We start from the raw sequence: 26937 nt of genomic DNA, 5'->3' as shown, positions 1-26937 counted from the left end.
TTCAGCTATTCCTTAATGATGAACTCAGGAAATACTGTAGTAAAGTGCATTATCACTGTTAGAACATAAAGGACAGTATGCTAAACACATGAAAACGAAAATAGACACAAAAACAAAGTCCATGATTATATGATTATCTTCATTCACGACAAAGAATTTTACGACGTTCTCATCTGGAAACATAGATCTTCTTGTCCTTAGCGTAGTGATTATGAGCCTGTTAGGTGGTGCTCAAGATATCTTATCAGTAAATCTTCAGTTTAATAAATATTCTTCTTGCAGGATCATCTGCTTTATATGTGTGAAACGGAGTTAATCTATGAATAGATCTTTGCTGGCACTAAACCATAACATGCAAAAGTCTAAACCGTTCACTGAAACGGATTACAACTGAAAACAGTTCTCCATTGGTTATATTATAAAGGCCCAACCAAAATGAACATAGGGCCCCCAATCCATTATTATGGTGTTTAGCATTTTCAGTTTAAAACAAAGATATAATATTCAAAACAATAAGGTGATAAATCAATCAGGTTCACTGTGTGAAGATAGCCACCATCATTTATTCCCAGTATTAAACGAACCATTCTCCAGCAATTTCTGAATGCATCAGTCAATTTACTACCATAGTAAGGTTCTAGTAGATGATGGTGACCCATAAGGGATATTATGATTCAAGGATATAAATGTTCAGAAGGCTTTGCTGTGGGTTAGTGGAGTTCCTTTATGCCATTACAAGACAGCATGAAGCGTATTTAATGCAGTCTTTTTGAGTTGAGTTATCATATAACAAAGAACATTTGAATTACCACACTTTTCAATCTGGTCACAAAACCAATACATTTATGGGTGGTGGTGGTCTGTACATAGTTCTTATTGATCCATCCATCCACATACTGCATAGCCTTTTCCTTACTTAATATTTGACCTAAAGTGAGGTTTCTTGTCCATGTAGGGATAACTCTGTTAGAATTTGTTCGTCTAGTGCTGACTGCTGAAGTATCTGGTTATCGGAGTCCATGTTCCATACAGCATGAGTTCCCTTTGCAGATTTTTGATTTGGAAGTGATGCATCTCCTTGTTCTGAGCTAAAATCGATCTCGTCTTCCATGCATGGCTGTGATGGTATTGCCATGTCCCATAGAGACTGCTGTGATACATATGGGGGATCTAAACATTGAGGTTCCTCCTTTGGAGGTGTGTCCGGACACATCTCCTGGCTACTGGATGCATCCTCCGTTTGATGCAACTGAAAAATGTCATCAAGATTTAACTTCCTTCTCTGCTCTTCAGTCAGTGAGGTCTTATCATTAAAGTTGAAACGAGCTGAAAGATCTATAGTGGTTGGAGATGAGGGGCCTGCACTTGACACCGTGCTGGACGGTCCACTACTATCTGCAAATGCATAACATGGTTTATTGTTAACATTCTTTGGGTAAAACAAGTTCTCACAATTGAATGGATATAATATCAAGACTTAGTAAAAAGATATTGACACTGCACACTGCCTATGGCAAGGTATGGTGGCCTTTATAAATATTTCCGCTAAAATATATAGATTTAACACCTGTTATCAATTAGAAAGGAGGCATTCCCAGCAATAGCATTCTTACTATTTCTCAGAGTAGCACATCAAACTCAGCCTTTCCAACCAAGTGCATATGCAAAACATTTACAGAGTGGAGCCTCATGGTATTGGCACAAAGTGGAGATTATGTAGCAGAGTAAGGAGTAAGTGTCCTGGTGCACCTTATTTATTATGTAATGAGACTGAGAAGAGAGGGTACATTTCCATGGGCGACCCATCCTCACAGCCATTTCATTTCCACTGTGCAAAAGGAATTCAATTTTGCCCCAGTTCAGAGCTGGCACACATCGGGTCTTTTATTATACTTTTAATGGGACTTTTTTTGTGCTTACATGTTGTATATTGGTGGAGAAGCGCATGTCCAGACTATCTAAGAAATTTAATAAAACTATACCCACAAATTGCTCCCTGTAGTTTTCACATTCTCATGATTAATATAAGCCATATATGGAGGCTAAACAGGCAGTGTTTTAGGAGAAAAATGTTATTTAAAGAAAGACGTGGTTGTAAACTGGTAATAGATTGTGAAATTGACAGTTTTGCATAGTGCAACTCTAAAGATGTTTCCACCTGTCTGCACATTGAGACACACTTCCACTTTGCACAGGAGTTTCCAGAGAGCGGAGAGTCGGTGTGCTGGAGGATCTATTGATACACAAAAGTGCAAATCCAAGGTAAGGGTGCATCAGTTGGAGGTCTTAACTGCCCTTAATTGGAGGTCTTAACTGACCTCCAATGTGCTCAGCCATCCACAAAATGGCTATATCATTCATTGACACTAACTGCAGAATTTCCACCATTCTGTGTTCATTCCACTTTAATAAATATAGTTTTGTGTGATTAAATTTCTTATTTGCAAAACATGAAATTAAAGAATATGCAATATTTAGAACTGCTATGCTATCAATATGAAACATACTAACATTTATATCCAGTAACTTGTGCCTGAATTAGAGGACTTAAAATGACTATTTATGACTTTGTAAACCACAGCAGCCTAATAATGAACTCTTGCTCCAGAGTTTCCTAGTACTGCCGTATAAACAGAGGTACAGCAAAATGAAATGCTACAGATGACATAATAGCAAGTATGTCATCAGGACAGGTCGATGAGGGATTCCTTATGGATTCAGTCATCTCCCATGCTAGAACAGAAATCTGCTGTAACTGAAATCAGTAAATCTGTCACTGAAGTCTGATTTAAATGTTTATTGAAATTAGGTTACAAGTCATGTAGGGTTTTTTTTTTGTTTTGTTTTTTAAGCGGCTACCTAGAAAAATGTGATTTAAAATGGTTAGCTTAATAGATTGGCTGGTTTTGTATTACATGCATCCATTTCACCGGAGCTCTGAATAGGGGTGAGGGGTCCCATTAGTAAAAAATATTTTCCTAGGTGGTAGTGCTACTTTAAAGTATAAAACCTAATGTAATTTACTTTCAATTTATATTGCAATGAAAAACCACCATTACAATAACTTTAGAAACCCCACTATAGAAGCTAAGGTCACTTAAGAATCACAGACGAACACTGTACACATTTCAGAGGTTGGATAAAAAAGCCTGTAGTCCCATCCCTAAGAATAATCAGGTAACAGTGTGGAATTAGGAAGCCTAAAGACAGAAAAGTAGGGTAAAGCCAGTAGGCGAGCACCACTGAGTTAGGGGAGGAAAGATGGAATTGTTACACTACAAACAACACATAAAGCGTGAATTTATTATGTGTAATTTGTAACAGAACGGTAGGATTATTAAGCACAATGCTACATACCACACATAAATTTAGTAGAGCACCAGACTTGCACGCAGGGAAAAATAAAGAATGCAGAAAGCACTTACACCAGGGAGGCCGCTCGGAGCGCTGCCGCAGAGGAAGTGATGAGGAGGATAGAATTCTGTGAGGCAGATAAGCATCGCTACGTGCGTGGCGGATCATCATGGACTCACATCCAGCTGATACAATAACAATTGGTAGATCAAGCTTCATTACAAGATTTTAAAATAAACAGAAATGTTCACGCAAAAGACTTTGTTGCTCCTGATCATCTGTGTCTGCTCTAGTAATAGGTGGCTGGACTATTAGGCCAAGTTACACATCTTACACATCCAGGCAAGCTTCCCCGCCAACGGGTTGGTGCAGAAAAAAAAGTTAAACATGAATCAGAAATCCCACCCACAAGCTGCAGCTTGTTCATCTGCACCCATACAGAAGGGCTGATCGTTGGTTAACATTACAAGGCTTTTAACTTACTTTACAATTTAGTTTGTAGAGCAATGTTGTCTGGGCAACAAAATCACTTGTGTGAACAAGCATTAGAAAAACTGATTCAGGAGCACTCAACTGACATTATGACAGAATTAGGATCATTAGAATGCAGGGATAAAGAGCAACAGCCTGAACATATCTCTGTAAAACAAATGCGTATGTTTATCGTTTTTTCTACAAGCATTTCATAGAGATCACAAAACCCATGCAATCCAGTGTTTATCACGTAAATTTTGTTATACCTGCAGATCCACTTGAATGGGTCTCAGCAAACTGTTTACACACAGTGGTCAGGAACTCGGCGACTTGTCTCAGTGACAAAGAGTTGTGAAGGGTCTCCAGGGGATAGATTGTGGGAACCATAGAACACCCCTCAAAACCTGTCAAAGATCAGAAAAAGAGAACACTAAAAAATGTCAACACAGACCTGCTTATAAAGTGACATATTGGTGGGATTGACATGCTGGGGCATCAGAGCGTAGACTTTACACAAACAGAAACCATTAACTGATAAGCCCTATACTACAATATTCATTGTGTTACCATCAACAAACTACATAAACATAACTGGCAATATTGTACGAACACAGATAATATCTATTGTTGACAATACCATTGTATTTATCTTCTCATCTATCAAGGTCCTTGCCAAAACTGCTCATGCTGACTATTCCCCAACCTTCAAAATGTAAAATAACCCCTAAAAACACCTTTTCGTAAAGGTCTATGAAACTCCCTATATTCTGTTATTAGATGGCCAAGTCCAGATAGGAAGGCCAAGCCAATATGTTGCCTAAGGCGGAAGGTGACCCTCTCATTCCTTATATAAAGCAACATACACTGTAAACCTAATATATATTACATTTTTACTGGAAGACAGCTGCTCATTATAGGTACAAAATTGGCATTCACCCAATTATTATCCCCATTCCCCTATAACATCTTCAACACCTCAACAAACTGAAAACACTTTTAGCTTGTAAGAGCAAACCACAGAAGTGCAGACTTACAGAACTATTCTGTGACCACTGGAATAAGCCAAATTCATTTGCCACTTGATTTCTGCTAATTATCATGAAATAAGTGATAAACATACATTATGTAAGAAAGACATCTGAAGGAGACAGCACAAAAAACAAGCTAGAATAATGGCATTTCTGTAAAATGTAAATTTTTGGCTTCTGTACATAAAAATCTATTGTTTTAGAGAGCAAACCTCACAATTCAGAAAAGCATAATCCTCGGTCTTCCCCATACAGAGCACACTATGTGGCACCTAGCTGCTGTTTGTTTTTAAATTCCTTTGGCAATAAGTCCCATATTGTCTTATGTATGCATCATATACAACCATTTGCCATAAACATCAATGTTCAATGTTAACCCTTACTTATCAACATCCTATTTTGCACTGCTCTTAATTGAGGTAATTTACAAAGCAGGAAAGAAAAATCTAACTATGATGTGCAAATGCTATTTCTTCCCACTTTGTAATGCCAGATGCCTATTTTTATGAAAGTGTCCACAGATTATCAGGATGTGGATTGCAAAAAAGAGCATTTCTTTCTTCTTCTTATGATGGGAATATTTTGAAGGACATGGTTGTAATGGGAAAGTATTACATTCAATTATGTGCACTAATACAAATAACGAGATCTTGATTTGCAGGACAATATTGTAATGAAACTCGAGGAGTAATGCATATTTGGAGACGTTCTTGGTATACTGAAAGCCCACAAAACCCTTTCCTTACGCATAGTGACCAAATTATTACACCATCAGTAAAGCTGGTAATTGGGCTTCAATGCTAGTTACAATACAACACTTTTTGTGCTATCTAGGCTCATTTCAAGGCAGAAGTGCATTAATACGCACAGATTAACCAAAGTCAACAACAAATCAAAAGTTGAAATAAAGATGGTCCCAGTGTTCTAATGTTGTCATGAATAAGACATAAAGGAGACTTCAATGAGCAGTGTTTAGGCGATGGAAAAGTTGAGTAGCATTTAATTACAGGGTTTCATTTTTAATAATGCTGACCTATGCATTTCTGCCACAGACCAGAAAGTTGATGGACTATATTGACCTCAATAAACTGTATGGAGGCTTGCTCCAATATGAGACAAGCAGCCACATTTGCTCATATACAAATGTGATGACCCTCAGTTTTTCCTATACATGGATCTTTGATAAAGTCTCCTCCAGAGACACAACAAGTCCAAGGCTTATTGGAAGGAAGATAGCGAATGAGGACTGCTCTGCTTTAGGCACCAACTTTGGATGGGCTTTGTCCGGAAAACCTCTTTAGAACAGTGACTCCATCAGCATGTCTGCTGAAAACCACACTGCTTTCAGGTGTTCACCTAGTAACCACAAGGTATCATTCTGCTACAATTGTATTCAATCTGAGATGCAGTAATGGCGCTTTTACAGTGTGCAACAGAGTATATGGGTCCCTGATCCTAAGGCTTGGGACTAAATTGAAGTGACTTATCAATTTATTAAAAAGCTGGTTCCAAGAATTATTCCATTTGTCCTCACCTAGATGAGCTGTTGCATCACTTCCACGTATATGCATTACTGTGGATTTTATATATGTACATATTTTTAATAGTCTGTTTATTAGTACATTTTATGTTATTAGACTATCTTTTATATAAGGTTATTATTCTTCCACATGAATGAGATCATACAGAGGTACTTTTTGTTTCTGCGTTTATTTTTGAATTAGTGCAGTGTGTTTTTTCTTGTTCAAAAATTTTCCCACTGTCTTCAGTTTAATGCTGCTATGCAAAATTCCCACAGTACAGTGACTTAAGTTCCAAAATCTCTGCGAGAGTATTTAGTAATGGTTTCCTATCCTCCCCCTTCCCTATTACTAATGGAACAAGGCAGAGGTGTCCCCTTTCTCCCCTGATGTTTGTCATGGCCATAGAACCTTTAGCGCATACAGTTAGACAGGCTTCTCATTTCCCAGGCATTACTTTTCACTCCTATACACACAAACTATGTTTATCTGCAGTTGATGTGTTTCAATTTGTTACCAGTCCGGAGACCTCGTTGTCAGCCTTGAAATGCATTCTGGACGATTACAGTTCGGCCTCGTTTAATAACCTGAACATTACTAAATCTGAGGCCCTACCTATTAATATACCCCAATCTTCGCTATCGTCTTTGCAAAAGATATTTCCATTTGTCTGGGTAAAGGATTCTTTGCCATATTTGGGTATACATTTTCCCCCTACCTTATCCACAATATTTGAAATCAACTTCACTCCAATTTATTTGCATCTTTCCTTTCTAACCAAGAATTGGCTCAACTTCGAGGTCTCCTGGCTGGGTCGTATAGTTGTCTTCAAAATGATATTACCTAAACTAATGTATATCTTTCACACTATTCCATAAATCGTACCTAAACGGTTGATGGCCCGCTTTCATACGCTAATGATGTCATATGTGTGGCATCAGAAACGCCCCCTCTTCTCCCATAAATGCATGGCCTTATCTAAACAACATGGGGGATTGATGCTTTCTAACTTAACTTATTACCAAGAGGCCTGCATATTGAGCCACTTGCGGGATTGGGTGCTACCTCATACCTCAAAGTCATGGGTAGATTTGGAGAGAGAGCTCTGTGTCCTAGTTACCAGGTGTTGGACCTTTTCTGGACACCCAGATCTGCCCACCTATCTGTTGTATATAGGCTACGGTCCATCTCGGATGCCATGCAGGTGTTGGATAGAATCATTGGGTTGCATATCAATTTCGCACTCCCATCTCGCAATCTCTCTCTTCAGGCAGTATATCAACTCATCTCAGATTTAAATCTGGTCGTTTGGAAAGATAGAGGGATTTCTTCCCTATCAGACTTGTTTACCCAAGGCCTATTTCTTCCCTTTGCTCATCTTCAAGATCGTTATAGCTTGCCATCCTCAGAGACATATAGGTGCTTGCAAATTAGACACTGGGTTGGAACGGTCTCTTAGACCCCCTACTCCCTCATTTCGCTCCCATCGTCTGTCTTGGATAGACTGACGAGGAGTAGTAGTAGAGGTGGAATAACATTCTGGTATCACTACATTTACTCCCTGATCCCCCAACCAAAACCCCTGCACAAACCCAATGGGAAACGGATGTGAATCTAATTCTCACCGAGCAACAAGGGTAAAGAATTTATGTTACCTCCCATCGCATGTCTAAATGCATTAACCATACAGAGATGCAGGTCAAACTTATCAACCGGCTGTACCTTACCCCGGTGCGGTTGCACAGGTTCTGGCCAAGTCAATCAAAATTTTGCTGGCGCTAATGTGTCCAAATAGCAGATATCTTTCATGTCTTATGGACATGTCCGGTACTTCAGCCGCTGTGGAGCGAGGTATTTGCTTTGATCTCAACTGTCTTAAAGACCCCTGTTGCTCCAAATTCAGCCCTAGCTCTTCTTCATGTTTACACGACTTCCATTCCAAAACAGGATTGCTACCTATTGTGCCACATATTGATAGCTGCTAGAGCGGCAATAGCACAAAACTGGAAGTCTCACGTTCTCCCTACCATTACCCGAATCATTACTAAGATACAGTATAGCTTTGAGATGGAAAACAACAGATATGCTCTATTCCTCATCTGCATCAGCTCCCATCATGAGATGGTTTAGGTGGCATGTATATATCACAGACGACCCCGGGGCCCCCCGGGTTATCCCCGATTACCCAACAACTCACTCACCAGCGGCCCTTACAGAATCCCCCCAGCCCACTGATCAGCTCCCATACCCTGGTACTCTTCCCATAGTGGAGGCATCTTCAAAGGCTCATATGTCTTACTGTATTTCTAAATCCTTAAATGTATATTGTCAATATTGTGTGCCTTATTTCAACTGAGTGATTCCCTTCCCCCTGCGTTGGGATTCCTTTTTGTGTTTCCCTCTGTATGTATTTTCTTCTCCCCCCTTTTTTTTTTCTGTACCCCATATACTTTTGAAAACATTGAATAAAAATATTGATGCAAAAAAAAAAAAAGAAAAAACAAAAGTAGTGCTAGGAAGAAAGTATCAGCATCTCAGCAGAGACCATGGGGACTAAAAGTGAAAAAAAAATTAAAATCTGCCCCCACGTGGGCTGATCCTTGTTTGTGTCAAGCGTCTAGTTCAGCTTACAATTTGGCCACTCAAGAGGGAAATAAATTGCGGTATGACATACACCACAAGGTGTGTGTTCACATGCACTAACTACTTATTAAATAGACTCCAAGCAGCAAGATCAGCCCTTGACAAAAAAAACTACATGACGATGAATCAAAATTTCCAAAGGTAACCCCTCACACCTCTATATTGTAAATTTACATGCATTCACTCAGAAGAACACAACATGTCCAGGAGACTGAGGTTTAATTCTCAAAACTACGTACTATACCTTGAATACACTATGCTTAGCATAACCTTGCATACTTATATACAATGTACTACTAAATTTACTGACAATCTGGAGAAACATTAAAAATGAACAAACATCTACTTTAATCTGTACACTACACACTGCACTCATCAGCAACACAGATCAGTGTCATTGTCTGCTCTCCTTCTGGTTGCCTTGCCTTCAGAATACAGGAACTTTGCATGTTTAATGCAGGCTTAAATATACATGACATTCTTACAACATAGACAAAATGGCTTATTGATCTGCACCCAGAGGCATTACAAACGGTGCATCACCTTAAATGCAGAGCGTGTGAAACCAAGTTATGGCATAATTAAAAAAAAACACTATATAGTATACTTGCATCTATATACTAACGATAGCATACACATATACAGCATTTATTTAAACTTTATTAGATGCATTTACATTCTCTAAATAGACAAACTGTACTGGGTACTTTCCTACAAGGAATGTTTAGTACTTATAAGTAGAAACTTTACAGCATTGAGGCCATGTATAGGAACAAGATTTGCTTTCCCATGAGGTGTACAACACTCACTCATGGTAAAATATATCAGACTTGCCAACTCTCCCGAAATATCCGGGAGACTCCCGCATTTTGCGAGAGTCTCCCGGGCTCCCGGGCGAGTGTGGCAATCCCCCGCATCTGGATAATTCTGCCCACTTCCTAGTGAAGTGGGCAGAATTAAGTCCCAAACGCCGCGATTCCCGGTGAATCGCGGCGTTTGGCCCCGCCCCCCGCTGTCAAATAACGCATTTTGCGTCATCACGTCATGGGGGCAGGTCCAAAATGACGTCACTTGGAGCCCCCCCCCCCCCCCGTCACGCCCACCTCCTCTGCAGGCTCCCGGATTTCACCAACAGAAAGTTGGTAAGTATGAAATATATACATACATATAATATAAACATAAAAAGAAAGTGGTACACATGCTATACATTTGGAGGGGTAGAGCCACTTGCACCCACACATGTACAATTTCACACCTACACATACATAGGAAAGACATGCTTGTATTCAAACACACATTGCTACAAGCAATTGTTTAGTTTTGTTAACTCAATAACTGTCACGTTGTGTAATTATTGAGCCATTTTGTTAGTAAACAATAACACATATAACTCCAGGACAGTGAAATGCACACGCTTTGTCTTTGCATTTTACAGAAAGAAAGGAAAAAAAAATGTTTATGGTTCAAACCTAAAATAGCGAAAACTAGAACCTTATAAGCACATTTGTGGTATTCTACAAATTTATTTATAAATAAAACGCAATAAATGATTCCCAGGTCCCAATGGTGTGTCGGCGTTCACATATGTTTGTTACATTTACAGACTACAGATAGAGGAAAGTGATTGGGAAAGGATGATGACAATCCCGGATGTTTATGGCCAATCACATCCAGGGCCGGATTAACCCTAGGGCTAACTGGGCTATAGCCCAGGGGCCTCGGGCATCCAGGGGGCCCTTCAAAGTCCTCAGCAGCATTATTGATCGGTGCGAGGGCCCCCATCCCGATCAATGCTGCTGAGCACTGTCAGTGCAGTCCTCCGTCCCCGGCGCCGCTCAGTAATCTGCTTACTGAGGAGATCTCGTGAGAGTTCACGAACTCTCGCGAGATCTCCTCAGTAAGGAGCTTACAGCGCGCCGCGGAAGGAGGACTGCAGTGACAGGCAAGTGCTTGGGGGGGGGGGGGCTCACGGGGGGCGGCGGGCAGCACACATTGGGGGCCTCACAGGGGGAATGGAGGCCCCCATAGCCCAGGGCCTCCATTCCCTTAATCCGGCCCTGATCACATCACACTTCCAAAATAACATAAGCAGAGCAGATTTGTTTCATGTTGGAAATATTTTGATGTAACACACAGATTCATACAAGTAAAAACACTCAATGCTTTGCACAATTCCCCCTCAAAAAATAATATGCTACCTACACATGCAATGCATTGCCTTTAAGGTCCTTTAGACACCTTTAAGTGGTACATTCTATTATAATAAAAATAAACGGTAAGGAATTCATGCATAGTAATTTCTTACTATTTATAGCATAAGGAATTGATGGAGCACAAATTATGATGTGGTTTACTAAACTGAGAACTAGGGAACACTGTACCAGGACATTTGCATTTTGGATCTGCAACGTGATCCATTCATAGGGTAAAATCAGCAGGACAATGGTAGGGCAATCAGCTATGGTAGATTATACAGTTCAGCCAGTCCTGTTGCCAAGATATGCTAATACAAGATTGTGGTTTAGCCTTTTCTGTTACTTACTTAATAAAAGACAAATGGCTACTCGCATCACTGCAAAGCAGCCTTCACCACAGCAAAAATTACCCTTTTCTAAATGGACATCTAAGTAGGCTTTAATTTTTGTTTACTATGAATCAAATAAAAGGAAGATACCTCTAATATACTTCATAAAATAAATAGTTCAGCAGTATTCATGAAATCACCCATTTTAGAGTAGCTTTAAATTGGTAACCAGTCTAAGACCAATGCAATAATCTACAGCACAAACATAACACCAGACTCAGCTAGGATATAATACAATGTTAGAAAATGCTGTTTTATAAAATTATTTTTAGTTAATAAAGTCACAGATAGACCACACACACACTCATGAACATGCTCATATATTGGATAGCTGCCCAGAGGATGCCTCTTACTGAACTTCACGCAGACAAGATGGTGAAAACTAAAGGAGCTATTTAACTCTCCATTAAAAAAGAAAAAAAGGATTACTATTGCAACCAATCAAATCACTATAAAATTCCATTGTGACTTGCTAATGTACCATGGTAATCCTGTGCCTTTGTATAAGAGTTCTAGCAAGCCGTAAAAGCAAAAACCCATGCAGTGTAACACAATGTGGACTACTGTATTTTAAGGGGCTGCGCACCTAAAACTAAATTCAAATATACAAAAGAAAAAAATGGTGCGCTCCCTCCCAACAGAACAGATTTAGGGTATTCCTATTAAAGATAATAGCTCATAATAAATTAGTGTCGTTTTTCAATGTAACAAGTGAAACAAAGAATAGAGAATTGGAGAACATTATCAGTCAGTAAATATTATTGTGGTGTTATTACAAAGATGTATGTACTCTGCATTTGGATGTATAAGAACAATATATGGACACAAAGATAGTAGTGAAAAAAGTAATCACCTTTGTACGAACCACTAAACATTTATTAATGAACCATTGTTCCCTATTTAGTCTTGAATGATAGACAATCTAAGATGATCAGAAAGGTAGTATGTAAAGTATTCATATATAATTTGGTTTGAGTCAACTGAAACTATATAAAAAAAAATGAAAAGAAAATACTTATTAGTCAAGAGACACAAGACTTATTAACTTGATCAGCACTGCAAATGTAACTCAAAAGTTCACAGTTGATGCATCTGTTTGTATATCTGCAGTCAATGAAAATAGAATAAAAAATACTTACTTTATATATATCCTGTACTGCGAGTATCTTTTTTATTTTTAATTTCTCTTGCATATTCATATACAAGTTGACTGTTCAGTCATCTCTTTAACACTGGTCCCCTTCAAATATAACTGAACTTCATAACAAAATGTACTGGAATTGTAATAGTTATATCTCCCTATCTTGTTAAGTGCCATCTACAAAAAGTATTTATTCAATGTCTAAATCCAGCATTAGCCAACAACAATAAGAGAGGTGCCAGTTATTTAACGCTGCAAAAACTATTATATCGTGAAGACAGTTCTCCTGAAACGTGAAGAAATATAAAAGTGCCACAGACAATTTCCACCCCTGGTGACAACCTTGAGTTTGGATTGCTGTCTACAAGGGCTGACCATCTGCCTGTGACACACAGAGGGTACATAAACTATATACATTCAGGCATCATGGTATATCTATTACCCACTCACAAATCAGAATGGTGGGGGAATAAAGATAGTAAAGGTAAAGGAGTAAGAACAAATACAGATTGTTCACGATTTTGAACATGAGTCTCAAAATCGCAGCTTGATACATTTGCATTTTTTTTTTTTTCAAAACTTGTGATTTGCCGCTGGCAAACTCGCACTTTGATACATTTACCCCCAGGTGTTGTAAAAACTGCAATCCCCAGCATGCTCTGCCAGCAGATAGCCAGACAACAGCTGTCAATGTATGCTGGGACTTGTAGTTCACAACACCCGAAGAGCCACAGGTTGCCTAGGCCTGATCTTGAATTTAGAGTCCACACCATTTCTGTAGCCCCATACAAGTTGTTAACCCTTGAAGCAGAGACAGGGAAATAAATAACTTAAGTCTAACAATAAAGTGAAAATAAAAACACAAGCATGAGGTAGCATTGGTACTATTTAAATAGCTTAAACCTATTAATATATAGGGAGTTTTTAGAAAATTCCATCCACGGCTGGGTATTTCTTTAAGACTGTCCTTATGGAAGGAAAACTCTGAGCTCAGTCATAAGTATGTGGCTAAATGGTAATGACCATTTCTTTTGCACAACATTATTCTACATACATAGTGCATTTCAGCGCACACATGTATTACAGACTAATGTTAAGGCAGGTAGAAATGGTTTGTCACACTCTTCCATTACAAACACAGCAACCAAGCAAAGCTCTCAAGGTGCAAACTTAGAATTTGAGCAGCCGGATATGACTCACTGCAACACAAAAATGCACAGAAAGCATACCACTGGAAAAGAACACTGGGGCAATGGAGGCAGGTTAATGACCAGACAGACATTTAAATGCTAGACTTGTGGTACGGGCATCTGAATATTTCTCAGCGCACTTTGCATTCCATCAAGCAGACAGCAGAACTGTCTCTGCCCTATAGCAAAAGGCACAGCGGAAGCGTGCAGTACCGTAGAGGCACTCCAAATCATCCTGGCCCGAAATCAGCCAGTTCTTGAAGAGACGGAGGTGGTAGTAGCATTGGTGGAGGTGGTGGGCCATTGCCCCATCCAGATAGATGTTCCGAGACTGAGGGTAGTCAGAAGAAAAGCGACGCAGCAGCTGGGCGACCTCGTGGTCTTCCAGGCATTCTAGAGGAAAATGGCCCATAACAAGTGACAAGGAAAAAGAGAAGCGTGAGGATGGCAAGATGGAAAGAAGGGGGCAAAAAGAAAAGCAAAATAAACATGTGAAGAGGTATCTGGAAATGTATAAAATCTCAGATGGAGGATACTTGGAATCCATGCTAAAAATAAAATAAAATGTGAAAAGCTAACGTCTTCTGAAACACTTTAACATTGCTGTGGTTATTTAATAAGCATTTCTAGGTTATGTATTTCATCAATATTGGATATAATGAAGACTCAGAAAACAATAAAAGAAAAAACCTGCAAAGAAAATCTATTAAAAAGCCATTGCAGGGATTATGTTATCTGTTGCTATGTAGTAGGGACAAATAATAGTTGCCGTTACAGATATTAAAAAACAAACATAAAAAAACCCAAAAAAACACACAGAGAAAAACCTCCCAAGTACTGACTACTCAGTCAATGCTTCTTCTATGTTATCACACAGTATTGTCCACTTTCTCAGAGAATGTGTCATTGATTCGTTAGTCTTGTATTTCATCTAGGAAGTGTGGAATGACACAAAAACAAACCTAAAGGGGCAATCTTTGCTTAAAGTGCTCCAGTAATCTTCTCACAATGGAGGCAGACATTTTGTTAGCTTAAAACCACATTCATGAAAATATTCACCTGTAATCGGTGAGGGAGGTACTACATGACCAAACATTCAAGAAGCAAAATAGCTGCCCCCACCGTGTGTGAAAGATGGTGCACAGACTGGCTTTTTATGAAAATTCATGACCATTTCCCCCATTTTTGGCTCCATACTTGTTAAAATACCACATCCATTGACTTTGTTTCACTCAAAATGCCCTGAATGAGAAGTATGCAAATCCACCACAGGAAACCCATGTGCCTTCACCTGCAATCTAAGGCTACTTTACATAATCCAACTACAAATATTTTTAACAAATAGTAGTTGCGGTACGATTAAATGACAACTACATGCAAAACGTGAACTGTTGTATATGAAACAATAGAGTTAAAATGCAGTATTCAATGTTGTTACCATTAAATAGCAAACCATTTTATTAACCAACAATTGCCTTCCCACATCTGCATTGAATGTCCAAATGAATAATGAAATGGTTCAAAGATCAAAACAGTATGATAACAGCAGCTCATTAATGGTTATACAAATATACCAAGCTGTACAAACCTGTCCCAGTGCTGATTATAGATCACGGATGACGCTTTAGATTTCACTCCTTTCCTTATTCTAGACTGATGCCTAGACAGCTTATTACAGATCTGCTCTTAGCAATAAAACAAACCATATATTTTGCTGGACAGATTGTCTCAGGTATATTATTGAGATGAGTGTCTTACATTAGAAATTAGAAGAAAATATTTGATTTATTTTTTTTTCTTTTGTTTTACATTTTCCTTAGTTGTCTTAATTAAGCACAAAAAAAAAATATACTAAAAAGGTAGAGTTCTGTGGTTTTTGCCAAGTACACATACATGTATATGTATACACTATCAGCAGTAACAGCGCTCATTTGCCAGGTATACCAACTAATTATTTTAATGGGAAAGGAACATGAAGGTGCATTATCAGAGTTAATGAACGATATTACTGAATCTTTCTGTCCAGCATTACTCCGCCTTGCTGTCCCTTATCTCTCATCATCTGGATTTTCTATCTCTCTCATCATGACAACATGTATTTTGCGGAGAACATTTGCTGCCAACACCTGTAAGGGAAACCAGTTGTAATATGAATGGCAAGAAGCTCATCCAGATGAGTGCTCTTGAACAAAGTACTGTGAACTACCTGCATTAGCTTTTAAAGGAAATGCGCCACCACCGATAAAATACTGATGGCTAGTAATTAATTGAACGGCTACTGACTTGCTAAAAGTAATGCAACAGCCTTAACAAAACAGTAATAATAGATTTGTGGGGACCATTTAGTTAAAAACTGCTAAATACTTTGTTAGTTTTATCATGCAATAACATTTGTTCAAACTTCTACTTTGTTTTGATAATTTGTCCACTAGGGACACAGTTCTATTGGACAATATTATACCCCAGAAGAGTAAGAAGGACTGAAGAGTCGTACTCAAGGACACCCGTTGTCTACACACATTGGAGACAGCTATTTTGTGGTCTGAAATCATGAGAATACTGCATATTAATGACATCACTGGCTCCTAATGAAGAGCTTGGCAGTAGATTATGATTATTATTGGCTCAGGCTACAAAATAACTGTCTACATTTTTGAAGGCCATATCACAGGTATACATTAAAAGATGCAGATAAATGCAGCTACTTGTGCACATTGACCTTTAGTTTTTTAATCATTTACAGAAACAGAGTGAAATGAAACCCTGCTAATCCATAAGGATTATTTCCTACTGAATGGCTCCTCTAAGGTTCCACTACTTTGTCTTGTTGTGCAGTGGGAGTGCTGGTATAGTGGATATTAAAAGTCTGTACACCATTATTGAAATTGCAGATGTCCTTGCAACCAACAAGCAAAAAACAATTTTTAATGGGGCATGGGGGGGGGGCGGGGGGGAGGCATGTTTTTCGTGGGCCCAGTTCTCCCAGCAATTTCCTCCCCCTACTGACCAGGCTGGGAATGATTCACATTATAAAAGAAAAGAAGGACCCTACACATCAGTCTCCCTGTTATAGAATGACCAGCTAGGCTTAGTGTTGGTTACAGCTTTTGCAAGGGGACCAACACTTGTCCCTCTGATTTAGCAGCCTATAGCTCTAGATACTTATTTAGAGTAACCAGCGCTACATGCATAGAAGGGAGAGCCAGGAATAAGATAGAGGCTTTGAAATATATGAAGGTTTTAACAAGGGGATTCTTCAGAGAACAGAAGTATTAAATCAAGAGGACATGTGATAAAACTTTAGGCAGTTTTTGAGGAAAAATACTTCACTAAAAGAGGAGTGGATAGGTGGAATAGCCTCCCAACAGAGGTGGTAGACTAATACATAGGGGAATTTAGACATGCTTGGTATAGACATAAGTGTAGTCTAAATCTGAAAAAGCTAAGGTCACCCCCTCCATGCAGGAACTACGGTCTTACATTTGGCATGTCGCAAGCATGGAGAGTATAACGTACTATCTGCACGATAACTCACACAATTTCGACAGGGTGTGGGCCCTGTGGTATTTACTAGAAAGCCGTAGTTGCCTATCCAGTACTGCTCCCCCTCGTGTAGTTGGAATATAGCTCTTGGGCCGCCTCTGGATCCTCCGGGCTGGGTACGGCGCACTGTTGGTGAGTAACACCTGTCTGCTATTTAATTGCCTATTTAATTGTTTGGTTTAGTTCCTCCTAGTCATGTTCCATGTATACTTATTAGCAATATCGTCAATACAATTTGTGCCTCTCCCCTTCTGCCTCCCCCTTCCCCCCCTACCCCATTAATATAATGTATAAAACATGGAGGAGACACCTTGTATATTAATTCTCTTGAGTTCAATATGTTTGTATTTCTCCAGTTGTTTCAAATAAAGAGTTTAAAAAAAAAAAAAAAAGGTAAGGTCAAGTAGGGTTATTATGGTAAAAAAAAATAATGTGTAGACTAGAGGGGCCAAAGGGTTTTTATCTGCTGTCAAATGCTATAGATATATAGCAAAATAATATAATATAATGCTACGAATATGCTAAAGATAGAGAAGTTGTCATTATCAACTTGATGATGATGATGCCGCCGTATATTTACTATGCATCACTTCTATGCCCTTAGGATAGCTTTGATGCAGCCACATCTGAACATTGTGTTTTTAAGTTGCATATATCTTAAAACGCCAGAAACCTGTTGCTCGGATTCACAGAAGCTCCTATAAAATGTATGTCCTGAAACATAATAATACAACAAAAACACAGGAATACAATGTCTGCACAAATATTAGCTTTAAGACAGATATCAATTAAATAATTAATTCCTCATTAAATACAAGTGGTCTTACTTGAAGCAGGCCCCACAAGTTGCAATACTTGCAAAGAAAATACCAAAAAATGCAGATAATGACCAGAAATCGGTAAGATCATTATTGGCCATAGAGGAAAAGTCATTCAGTAGATGACATACAGCCCGATAATAGTTGCAATGAGGCTGGAAGTGATTAGACCAGTCGACACAAGATATGAATGATCCGATCTTAAATGTTTGGGCCACACAGAAATAAAACCAAATGGAATATCAATCCTGTCGCTTAACGTCTGGGACAAGAGGTAGGGTGGCAGAAGTGGGATGTTGGCTAAGTGTCCCTCTAAAAAAAAATAAAAAAATGCTTAGGACAAAATACTACTAAGGAACTGGGTAGCAAGAACAACAATATCTAGTGTGCCAAAACATATAATGCTGCTGGTAATTTGACAATTAAATATAGATAGATCTATCACTCTATATATCTATATCTCTAAATCTATATATATCTATATCCATCCCCCAAGCTCTCTCATTTCCTGCAATTATTCAGTGGTTTAGAATTGACAACATATTTCCCCAAAGCTTTGTCTCCTCTGTAATATCTCAGTCTATAGCCAGCAGACAAAATCCTGAGTTGAGAGGGGATTCATACAACAAAGCTTCCATACAGCATAGATGTCAGGAAATGTTAGCTTTATTATTCAGTAAAAATGATAAAATGGATTCCAGCTTAAGCTAATGTTAGCCCTCTAAATATGAATATACTATTGGGAACAGCAGTGTTCAAACGGTTTACTGTGGTTCTCATTAAGCTTTTACTGTACATCTTATTTTGTATGGAGTCTCACAAAATATTTACTGTATTTCCCTTATTTTATTTGTAGTACATATTATTAAGATCATAAACATAAGTGAATATTATCCCAATAATATAAAGTCAGATATAATAAAAGGTAATTTTCATCCTAAGACATCAGCAACCAATATGAATGTTTGGGTCTGGACTTTGAACTAATGTATAATTATAATTGAAACCTTGTTCCCTCATTAATGTTTTTGATTCTTCTAGTTCTGCAAAATAAACGAGCCCTCAGTGTCCCCCTTCATACTTGCCTCTTCTGCGTAATTGGACTTATGTTCGTGAATCTGCATGAGGGATAATGGCATTGCAAGCTGTATAATTAGGCACTGAAAAGAAATAGCTAGCAGGTCATCATCCCATGTAACTGTTTGTAAGCCTCCGCTGACAGACAAGCCGGCTACTGATCTCCATGCAGGTAAACCGTATGCTGGGCCCTCGGCAATAATGAAATGTTTATAATGGAACCGTCAGGGTTAAGTGTTAGGCAGATAGCATAATGACAACCAACAAAAAGCATACTACTATATGTTGTGTTAGTAAAGATGTTATATTGTTAACACAGAACATGCACCATAAAACACAAATAGTTACTGTACACCCAAACACTAATACGAACACACAACTGCTGTTCTGACACTGTGTAAAGTAGTTTGTTTTGAGAAACGTGGACAGAAATGTTTAGATATGTCAGAAAGTAAAGCAAAAATATGTTTTATTACTTTAAATAAAATGTAGTTTCTCTTTTTTTCTTTTTAATGAACCCGGGGTATCTCATATTAAAAGTATGTTTTTAACCAGGGATATCTTCTGATACCTTTAGCAGAATGAATTGCGATAATTGCAGTAGGCTAAATGTCTACCACTTGTGGAATTCGAAAATAATGGGATCGGGATAAAATAATAATCAATTATATATTGATAAAATAAACCATAAGGGAATTCCCAAATACACTTAAGTACGGTAATGTGGTTTGTTTAGATTTTATCAATATTTTATCATAAAAATACTAAAAGCATCCAGCACCATTAACGGTTACAGTAATCTTTAGTAAAAATATTTGATAGAACTATGTTTTGAATGTATGTCAGTGTAACTGAAAAAACACTAACAGCAATGGGAAAATCAAAATCTCTAAAGACACTACAACATTTTTTAGTTCCTGAAGGTGTACAGGAGTACCCTTCTGAAGAATACTAAAACAATTTTCTTGAGTTTTTGATCAGTCTTTTTTTTTTGCTACAGTTTTTTTTACATTTTAAGTGCTGTTTGCCCAAGTGTACTATGTTAATCTGGAGCAAAGCAACACAAATGCCAATCAGAACAAAAGGAGTAGGAGAGAAGAATGAGATACCATGTATGTAAAAAGGTTTAAAATGAAGAAAAATAAAAACTGAGGAAAGAGTAAACTGAAGGAAATCTGCAAAGAATACCTGAAAAGAGAAAGCAGCTTTAAATAAAGAATACCAGGCAATAAATGAATATATAAAAGAATCAGTTGTCTCTAAAAATAAAAACATTTATTGTCATCAGTTTAAACTAATTATTATTGCCTTGCAAGCACTGTGTAATTATCCGATAGGACACACTACTCAAATTCTTTTTTAAATAATTTTAAATATGTATGTTGATGTTATGGTACATATATATTTTTATGTTCGCTTATGATATTTTAAATACGTACAATTAGAAATTAAGTTTATTTTTATACAAATAATTTATTCAAACTTTAATACGTTAGCATTTATGGTTGTGAACTGAAAGACCTAACTGGAAAAAACGGAAACGTTTTATTTGCCTAATGCCACTGAAAATATTGAACTATAACACAATGATCTCTACAGTTTGAAAATAACGCATTTATTGACATTTTAGAGTTCAGAAGATATTAAAACTTCGGAAGACTGACTTACAGCCACAAAGGATTTTATTTTTATTTCATCTTCATCCCTTGTATCTCACCAATAATTGAATGAGGGGAGGTGCTACCAATAGGAACTGGGTTACATTGTCTTGATGCACTATTGGATTTTCATTAAAAACTTTATTCAGCTTTTGGTAAAATAAAAAAATAAAAAAAAGCAACTAACCATCCAGTTCAAGGTCTAATTTTTTGTCAGCCAAATATTAAAAACTAAAGTGAAGTAGTGAATAAAATTATTCAAAATCAATCAATCGCTGAACACCACAGTACTAATAAAATATATTATATTTTATATATATTATATATAATTTTATGTAGGATACATATTTATTATTTCTCCATGTATATCTTAATAAAATCTAGATATCAGATGTCATCTATTATAGGAGGCTGGTCATTCAGTTATTTTCACATCATCCTATTTGTTGCCATATATGCTACTTCAAATTATTGTATTATATTGTTTTGTTTTGATGTGGTCTCTAAGGTGGTTTAACGTATAGCACCGATGATCAGATTATTTTTTAAACCGTATCTTTCTTTATTGTTAGGGGATAGATATAAAAATATATCTCATTTGCTTTTTCACTGTATGAATGTTATACCCCTTTATGTATTCTTTTACTTTGTTCCTCTTGTCACGTCAAAATTGTTAGATATTCATAAGGAACCCGATCATAACACAGTATATTCTAGTGGTCTGAGAATATAGCAAAAGTGAGAATTTTTTTTTTTTTTTTTTTTTTTTTTTTAAATAATCTGCCTAGTTATTTCTAATCTGCAGTTTTACTCTTGTTGTACCCATTATGTCCTGATTATTCGCTCTGTAAATAGTGATACTTATAAATAGGGTGAGTGTTAATAGTTTATACCGCTCTCTCTCAACACTAATCATGTAGCGCTTATCAGCTGGTTTATTAGTTGTTCAAATACTTCGATGGATTCAAGTTTTCATCCAATAGTAGCAAACCATATATGTTGTCGGGGTTTGAAGAAGCAGTATTAAGGATGTTTATTATATGTGAGCTATGTTACATGAATTATTCTTTATCTGCAGTTTATCATTACTAGTAGTACCCTCAGTAATTAGTGATATTTATGGTGTGGGTGAGCATTAATAGTTTGGGTCGCTCTCTGTCAATGATGTAGTATGGCTGTTATATTAGCAGTACTTATACACCCTATGCAACATAACAGATTGTATCGTTGTTCTCCCTACCTCTTCCCCTATTCCTAGAGGTTAATTTATTAATATTCATTCCACAATATAGTTTGGACTGAGGTGTGTAGCGAAACATCAAGGTGCATTTAGCTGTCTGTAGCTTTGCTATATATTGGATATTAAAAGTGTAGACCACAAAATATTCATTATGTAACATGCAAAGTTCTAATGTTCCTCCTAAATGTGGGTGCAGTTTTATTATATGGAGCTAACCCTGAAAACATATGGTGTATGTAGTACATGGTGACTATATAGTCTTACATTTCCCATGAATCCAGGAGAGCAGTTGTGCAAACCATTTAGAAGCTGGCCGCTAGACGTTACGAAATTTCCAGAAATCTGCTCCGCATGCCAAGTCAATAAATTGAAGCAGTATGAAATATACCGCCAACAAAAATGGATGCTACATTTGTGTTTGGTTGTGATTTATCGGTTTATATTACAAAAGATAAGTAGAGCAAAGCCTGCCTATTAACATAATCCTGATTTGAGAGAAATCTATGTGGCAGTTCTCAACAAGCAAAAGCTGGCATAGAACTGCTGCAAGTCAGTACTTAGCCTTGTATAGCTTTCAGATATAGAAACAAAGGTCAAATATGTATTTAAAATTGGTAATATTAGATTTAGATTCAATGTTTTTGGATTATAATATCCTACTTCAGTACTGTGAATTAACAAATCAGTTTTAAAAGCGGTCTTAATTAGAAACCTTTACTCGCCAAAATAAGAACAATATTTTTATTTAGATAAATTATTACCTCCAGTTGAGCTACTTTGTGCAATGTAGCAATATTATTAAGCCATTGGATAAATAGGATTACTTTAGCATGGTTTTAAGAAATGTGAATATTATTTTTTGTTCAGTTAAAAAGATTAAACTAATACATTATTATAGGTTGGGAATATTAAAATATACACTATTTAGAAAGTCAGGAATAAAATGAAGCAAACAAAGGTAATGTAAAAACCATTACAATGGTGTTTCTTTCTTTCCTCGTTTGAGTTTAATGGCGCTTTGTTGGGTTTAATTGAAAGAACAGGATAACTTTGGTACTGCATAATGTTGGGAGATGAGTGAGAGGAAACACGATACGACATAAAAAGATGAAATTAAGTACTTGAAGAAAAATGATGGAAAAAGAGGAAAGGAAGGATCCACATCACAACAACATCAGTATGAACAAGAGTTGTCGGAATGGCAAACGAATATAAAAAAAAAAAAAAGACGAAACGAAAAAATAAAAATGGGGTTAATAGTGTGAGGCAACACTTCAAATCAAAGAAGCGAACGTACCATTAGTCGGATGCTTTGCAAACGACACAGAAAATCGTTTTACAGCTGGCATAGACAACAGTTCTGAGGAAAAAAAAAACAAGTATTGGCGTTAACATCCTGGTCTTGGGCACTGGGACAAGCACATACACACACCAACAGGATCCTTGGACAACACACGGCAGACACAGCTTGTGTTACAGCCCAAACTTCACCCATTCGGTTCAAACATTATCAGAAGCCACATGCATGAGAAAAGCAGAGATACTGAATGAGTCAGCTCATGTAGGTATGTTTTTCATGCACAAGTTATGTGCCTAAAACAGGTACCAAACCACGTGTCCTACAAATACCAATTTACCCAAAATGTGCACTCATGGGAATTGAAATACAGCTGTGAACTATAGAATGGTAGGTGGCAGGAGAACCATTTTGAACGGAAATAGCTTTGAAATCCATCTTTACATAGAAGAATGTTTTGGGTCATTTCAACCAATATTATTTCAAAGATGTCTAAGTGACAGGGTCAGCCATTGCACATTAGGTTGGTTAAGTTTTACAAACCAAACAGATTTACTAAGACAATGATGAAGTTAAAAGGTCATAATATGTAGGTGAATTTAAAAACATTGCTAGACTAATTTGTTTAAAATGTAGAATGATGATTCCTTTCAGATTCAAGAATACAAAACGGCTATCAAAATAGGTCTTTAAAAAAGACAATGCCCCAGAAATAAAAACAATAAAAATGTATGTTCTTAACTAATGCAATTTAAGTCCAACCACACATATGGACTTATTTAAAAAAAAAAAAAAAAAAAAAAAAAAAAGAAGGACAATTGCACTGAAACCACCACATGTGTTACTGGCATGCTGTTATTAAATAATCCTTTAGATGTTTATGTTTACTACAAAGGTATGTACATACTGATGGGAGTATTGGATACTCCATCTTAAAAACAGCAAAACACATAAGAGAGAAGTGCTAACTATTAAATAAATAAAGGCCCCAAATATTTGAATGAAAACCAAAACATAACCTTTGGTATACTCACTCAATGTATTGCTGCAGGCAAACACATTTAAGTAAACTTCAAGGGTTGTGCATTAACAGGTGAGTTTCTGGGAGATACTTATATATTTTTTTCAATAGTAGATCATGAATTCTTCCAACACAATTAGAGGTTTGCTACTTTCACTTGTTTCTTAATTATAAGCAGTGTGTGTGCAGGACTGAATTGAGAATTACAAGATAGGGGGCATGTAATAATAAATACTCTCCATCTGGTACATCAGCAGGATATATGTGTATACATTGTAGAAAGGAAACTAGCAAGTAGGTTGACACAGGTTTACAAAAAGAGAACAGTGTAATTAGTTTCATCATCAAGGTACCTTTAATTTAAGAGAAATTAGTACGTCTCCACAAGGCATTAAACAGCAGGCACTTTGGAGTGAGCTTTTTCCTTAATTTGTGTGTTTTTATTTAGTAGACTGGGTAGTTGTATTTAAAAAAAAATTGTCTTAATTTTTCATCATAATATTGCAGGGCAGTTGTATTTAGAAATGGTGTGAAGGTCTGTTCCCCTACCCCATCAAGGTCTATCTTGGGGATATTTATGCTAAACTTGTGTGAGAAAAGTAGAAACAAGTAAAAGACTTAAGCGACGTACACTCCATTGTAAATAGTGGATTACTCAGCTTGGCTATGCAGCTGACAATTGCATGGGTTAGATGGGTTTTCTCCATGTCACAGAATGTAAGCAGCAGAAATGGACTAATATAGTTGAATATGTAATTGGAGTTTTATTTTAACCAAATAAAATCTTAGATCATTTAAAGGATCATATAAACATCTGATCCACCTAATGTAAGGCCAGCTAGCCTTTCACAACACTATAATGTAGAAGATGTAGCAGCTTTAGCAGAAAAAGCTTCATCAAAACCAGCACAAATTGGTCTAAACGACGCTTGTAAACAAGTCAAAGGAGAGTCAGAGGCAGATTATTTTGACAGATTAAGAGAAACCTTTAAAAAACACTCAAATGTAAGACCCAACTACTTGGGTTCCATAGTTACATCTTTTGAGAATGTTCTTATGTTACCTGTCCAGACACAATTTAAAATACTGATGTGAACTGACAAGAGATGCATTTTAATAAAATAAATCTCAAACAGTTACAGGTGGTTAAACTGAAAGAGCAGATATTTACCATTACACAGGAACTTCAGTGCTCCAGCTCTAGGATTACCAAATTACAATAAACTTTTAACACTTTACTATCAGGACAGGGATAATTTGGCTTTGGGAGTTTTAACAAAGAAACCTAGGTCTATGCACAGTCTTATTGCTTACTACAGCACACTGCTTGATCCTGTAGTACAAGCATTTTCCCTTTGTACAATTATTGTTTTAGGGTTAATATTCATTATTGTAGTACCTCATGCATTATCTTATTTGTTTTGAAAACATAACACCTTTCAGCCATAAAGCTTACAAAGTGTGAGTGTCCATTCTTCCCTTTACCTGATATTTCTATCATATGATGCTCTATGCCAAATCCTGCTTCACTGCTACATTCTGTGGAAGACCAGGTAAAATATGATTGCATGCAAGGTCAAATCTCACCTCATCTAAACAAGGATATATCTTAAAAGACACCTAGGGGTAAATGTATGAAGGATTGGTTTTTGCAAGTCGCTGGAAATCGGCAACTTTGCAGGGGAAATTTAAAGCGGCGATACCTTTTAAAGGCAAGTTTGAAACTTGCCTTTAACTTAATTTGTGTACTTAAATATTCACCGACTCCAAACAAGTTGGTGTAGGGTGTTGTTAAAGTGTATGGACAGCTCTGGAAACGAAGATGCTATTTTATATCTGCAGGCCTATAAAAATGGTCCTTATGTAGATCATATCATGCTGCCCACTGATATAGGGATCATCAAATGCACAGCTCCCACCTCTCTCTTACGGATGTCATATGACAAGAAAGCACTTTGAGGACAATTCTGCTAAGACAGTAGCAGAATTGGAGTACTGTGGGGTTCTGCTAAATAACACACATACTCCTCCGGCCACTTTAGAGGACTTTGCTAAACTCCAAAAAGAAGCCCTTAACTTAAAAAAATTAATTTATAGCTGCCTCAGCTTGCATGTGTGCACCATGAAATTGCACATCTGAGCAAAAGAGGTATTTTTTATTTCACAACAATATTGTCACTCGTCATATATGTCACTTACAATGTTGAAAAGTCGTAACAAAAAACACACATTTGCAAAATGATTTCATTTAGATGAGAAAACGCTGCAGCTTAATTTTCTTTGCAGTTGTATGTAATTAGGGTTGTTTAAGGCCTACATACCAAATTAGACGCTACCAGTCAGCAAAGG

General features: G+C 37.1%; 1 protein-coding gene across 13 annotated transcripts in view; it reads right to left on the bottom strand.

Moving 5' to 3' along the window:
• Positions 1-529: 529 nt before the first annotated feature.
• The window catches only part of PPIP5K1 (diphosphoinositol pentakisphosphate kinase 1), a 111930-nt gene continuing 85522 nt past the window's right edge, over positions 530-26937 (bottom strand). For 4 of the 13 annotated variants that reach the window (XM_075207860.1, XM_075207859.1, XM_075207862.1 and 1 more), the window contains 5 exons: positions 23568-23630; positions 14148-14327; positions 4095-4232; positions 3426-3539; positions 530-1395 (listed from right to left, as the gene is read on the bottom strand). In XM_075207860.1, coding sequence (XP_075063961.1) covers positions 929-1395; positions 3426-3539; positions 4095-4232; positions 14148-14327; positions 23568-23630 — 962 coding nt within the window. In that variant the 3' untranslated portion in view covers positions 530-928. The remainder of the gene's footprint in view (positions 1396-3425; positions 3540-4094; positions 4233-14147; positions 14328-23567; positions 23631-26937) is intronic. The other 9 variants (XM_075207866.1, XM_075207869.1, XM_075207870.1 and 6 more) reach the window with 4 other exon arrangements.

This window comes from Mixophyes fleayi, chromosome 4 (genome assembly GCF_038048845.1).
Source record: "Mixophyes fleayi isolate aMixFle1 chromosome 4, aMixFle1.hap1, whole genome shotgun sequence".
Classification (NCBI taxonomy): Eukaryota; Metazoa; Chordata; class Amphibia; order Anura; family Limnodynastidae; genus Mixophyes; species Mixophyes fleayi.
The sequence above is the reverse complement of the archived record's forward strand: the minus strand, read 5'-3'. Positions and strand labels throughout refer to the sequence as shown.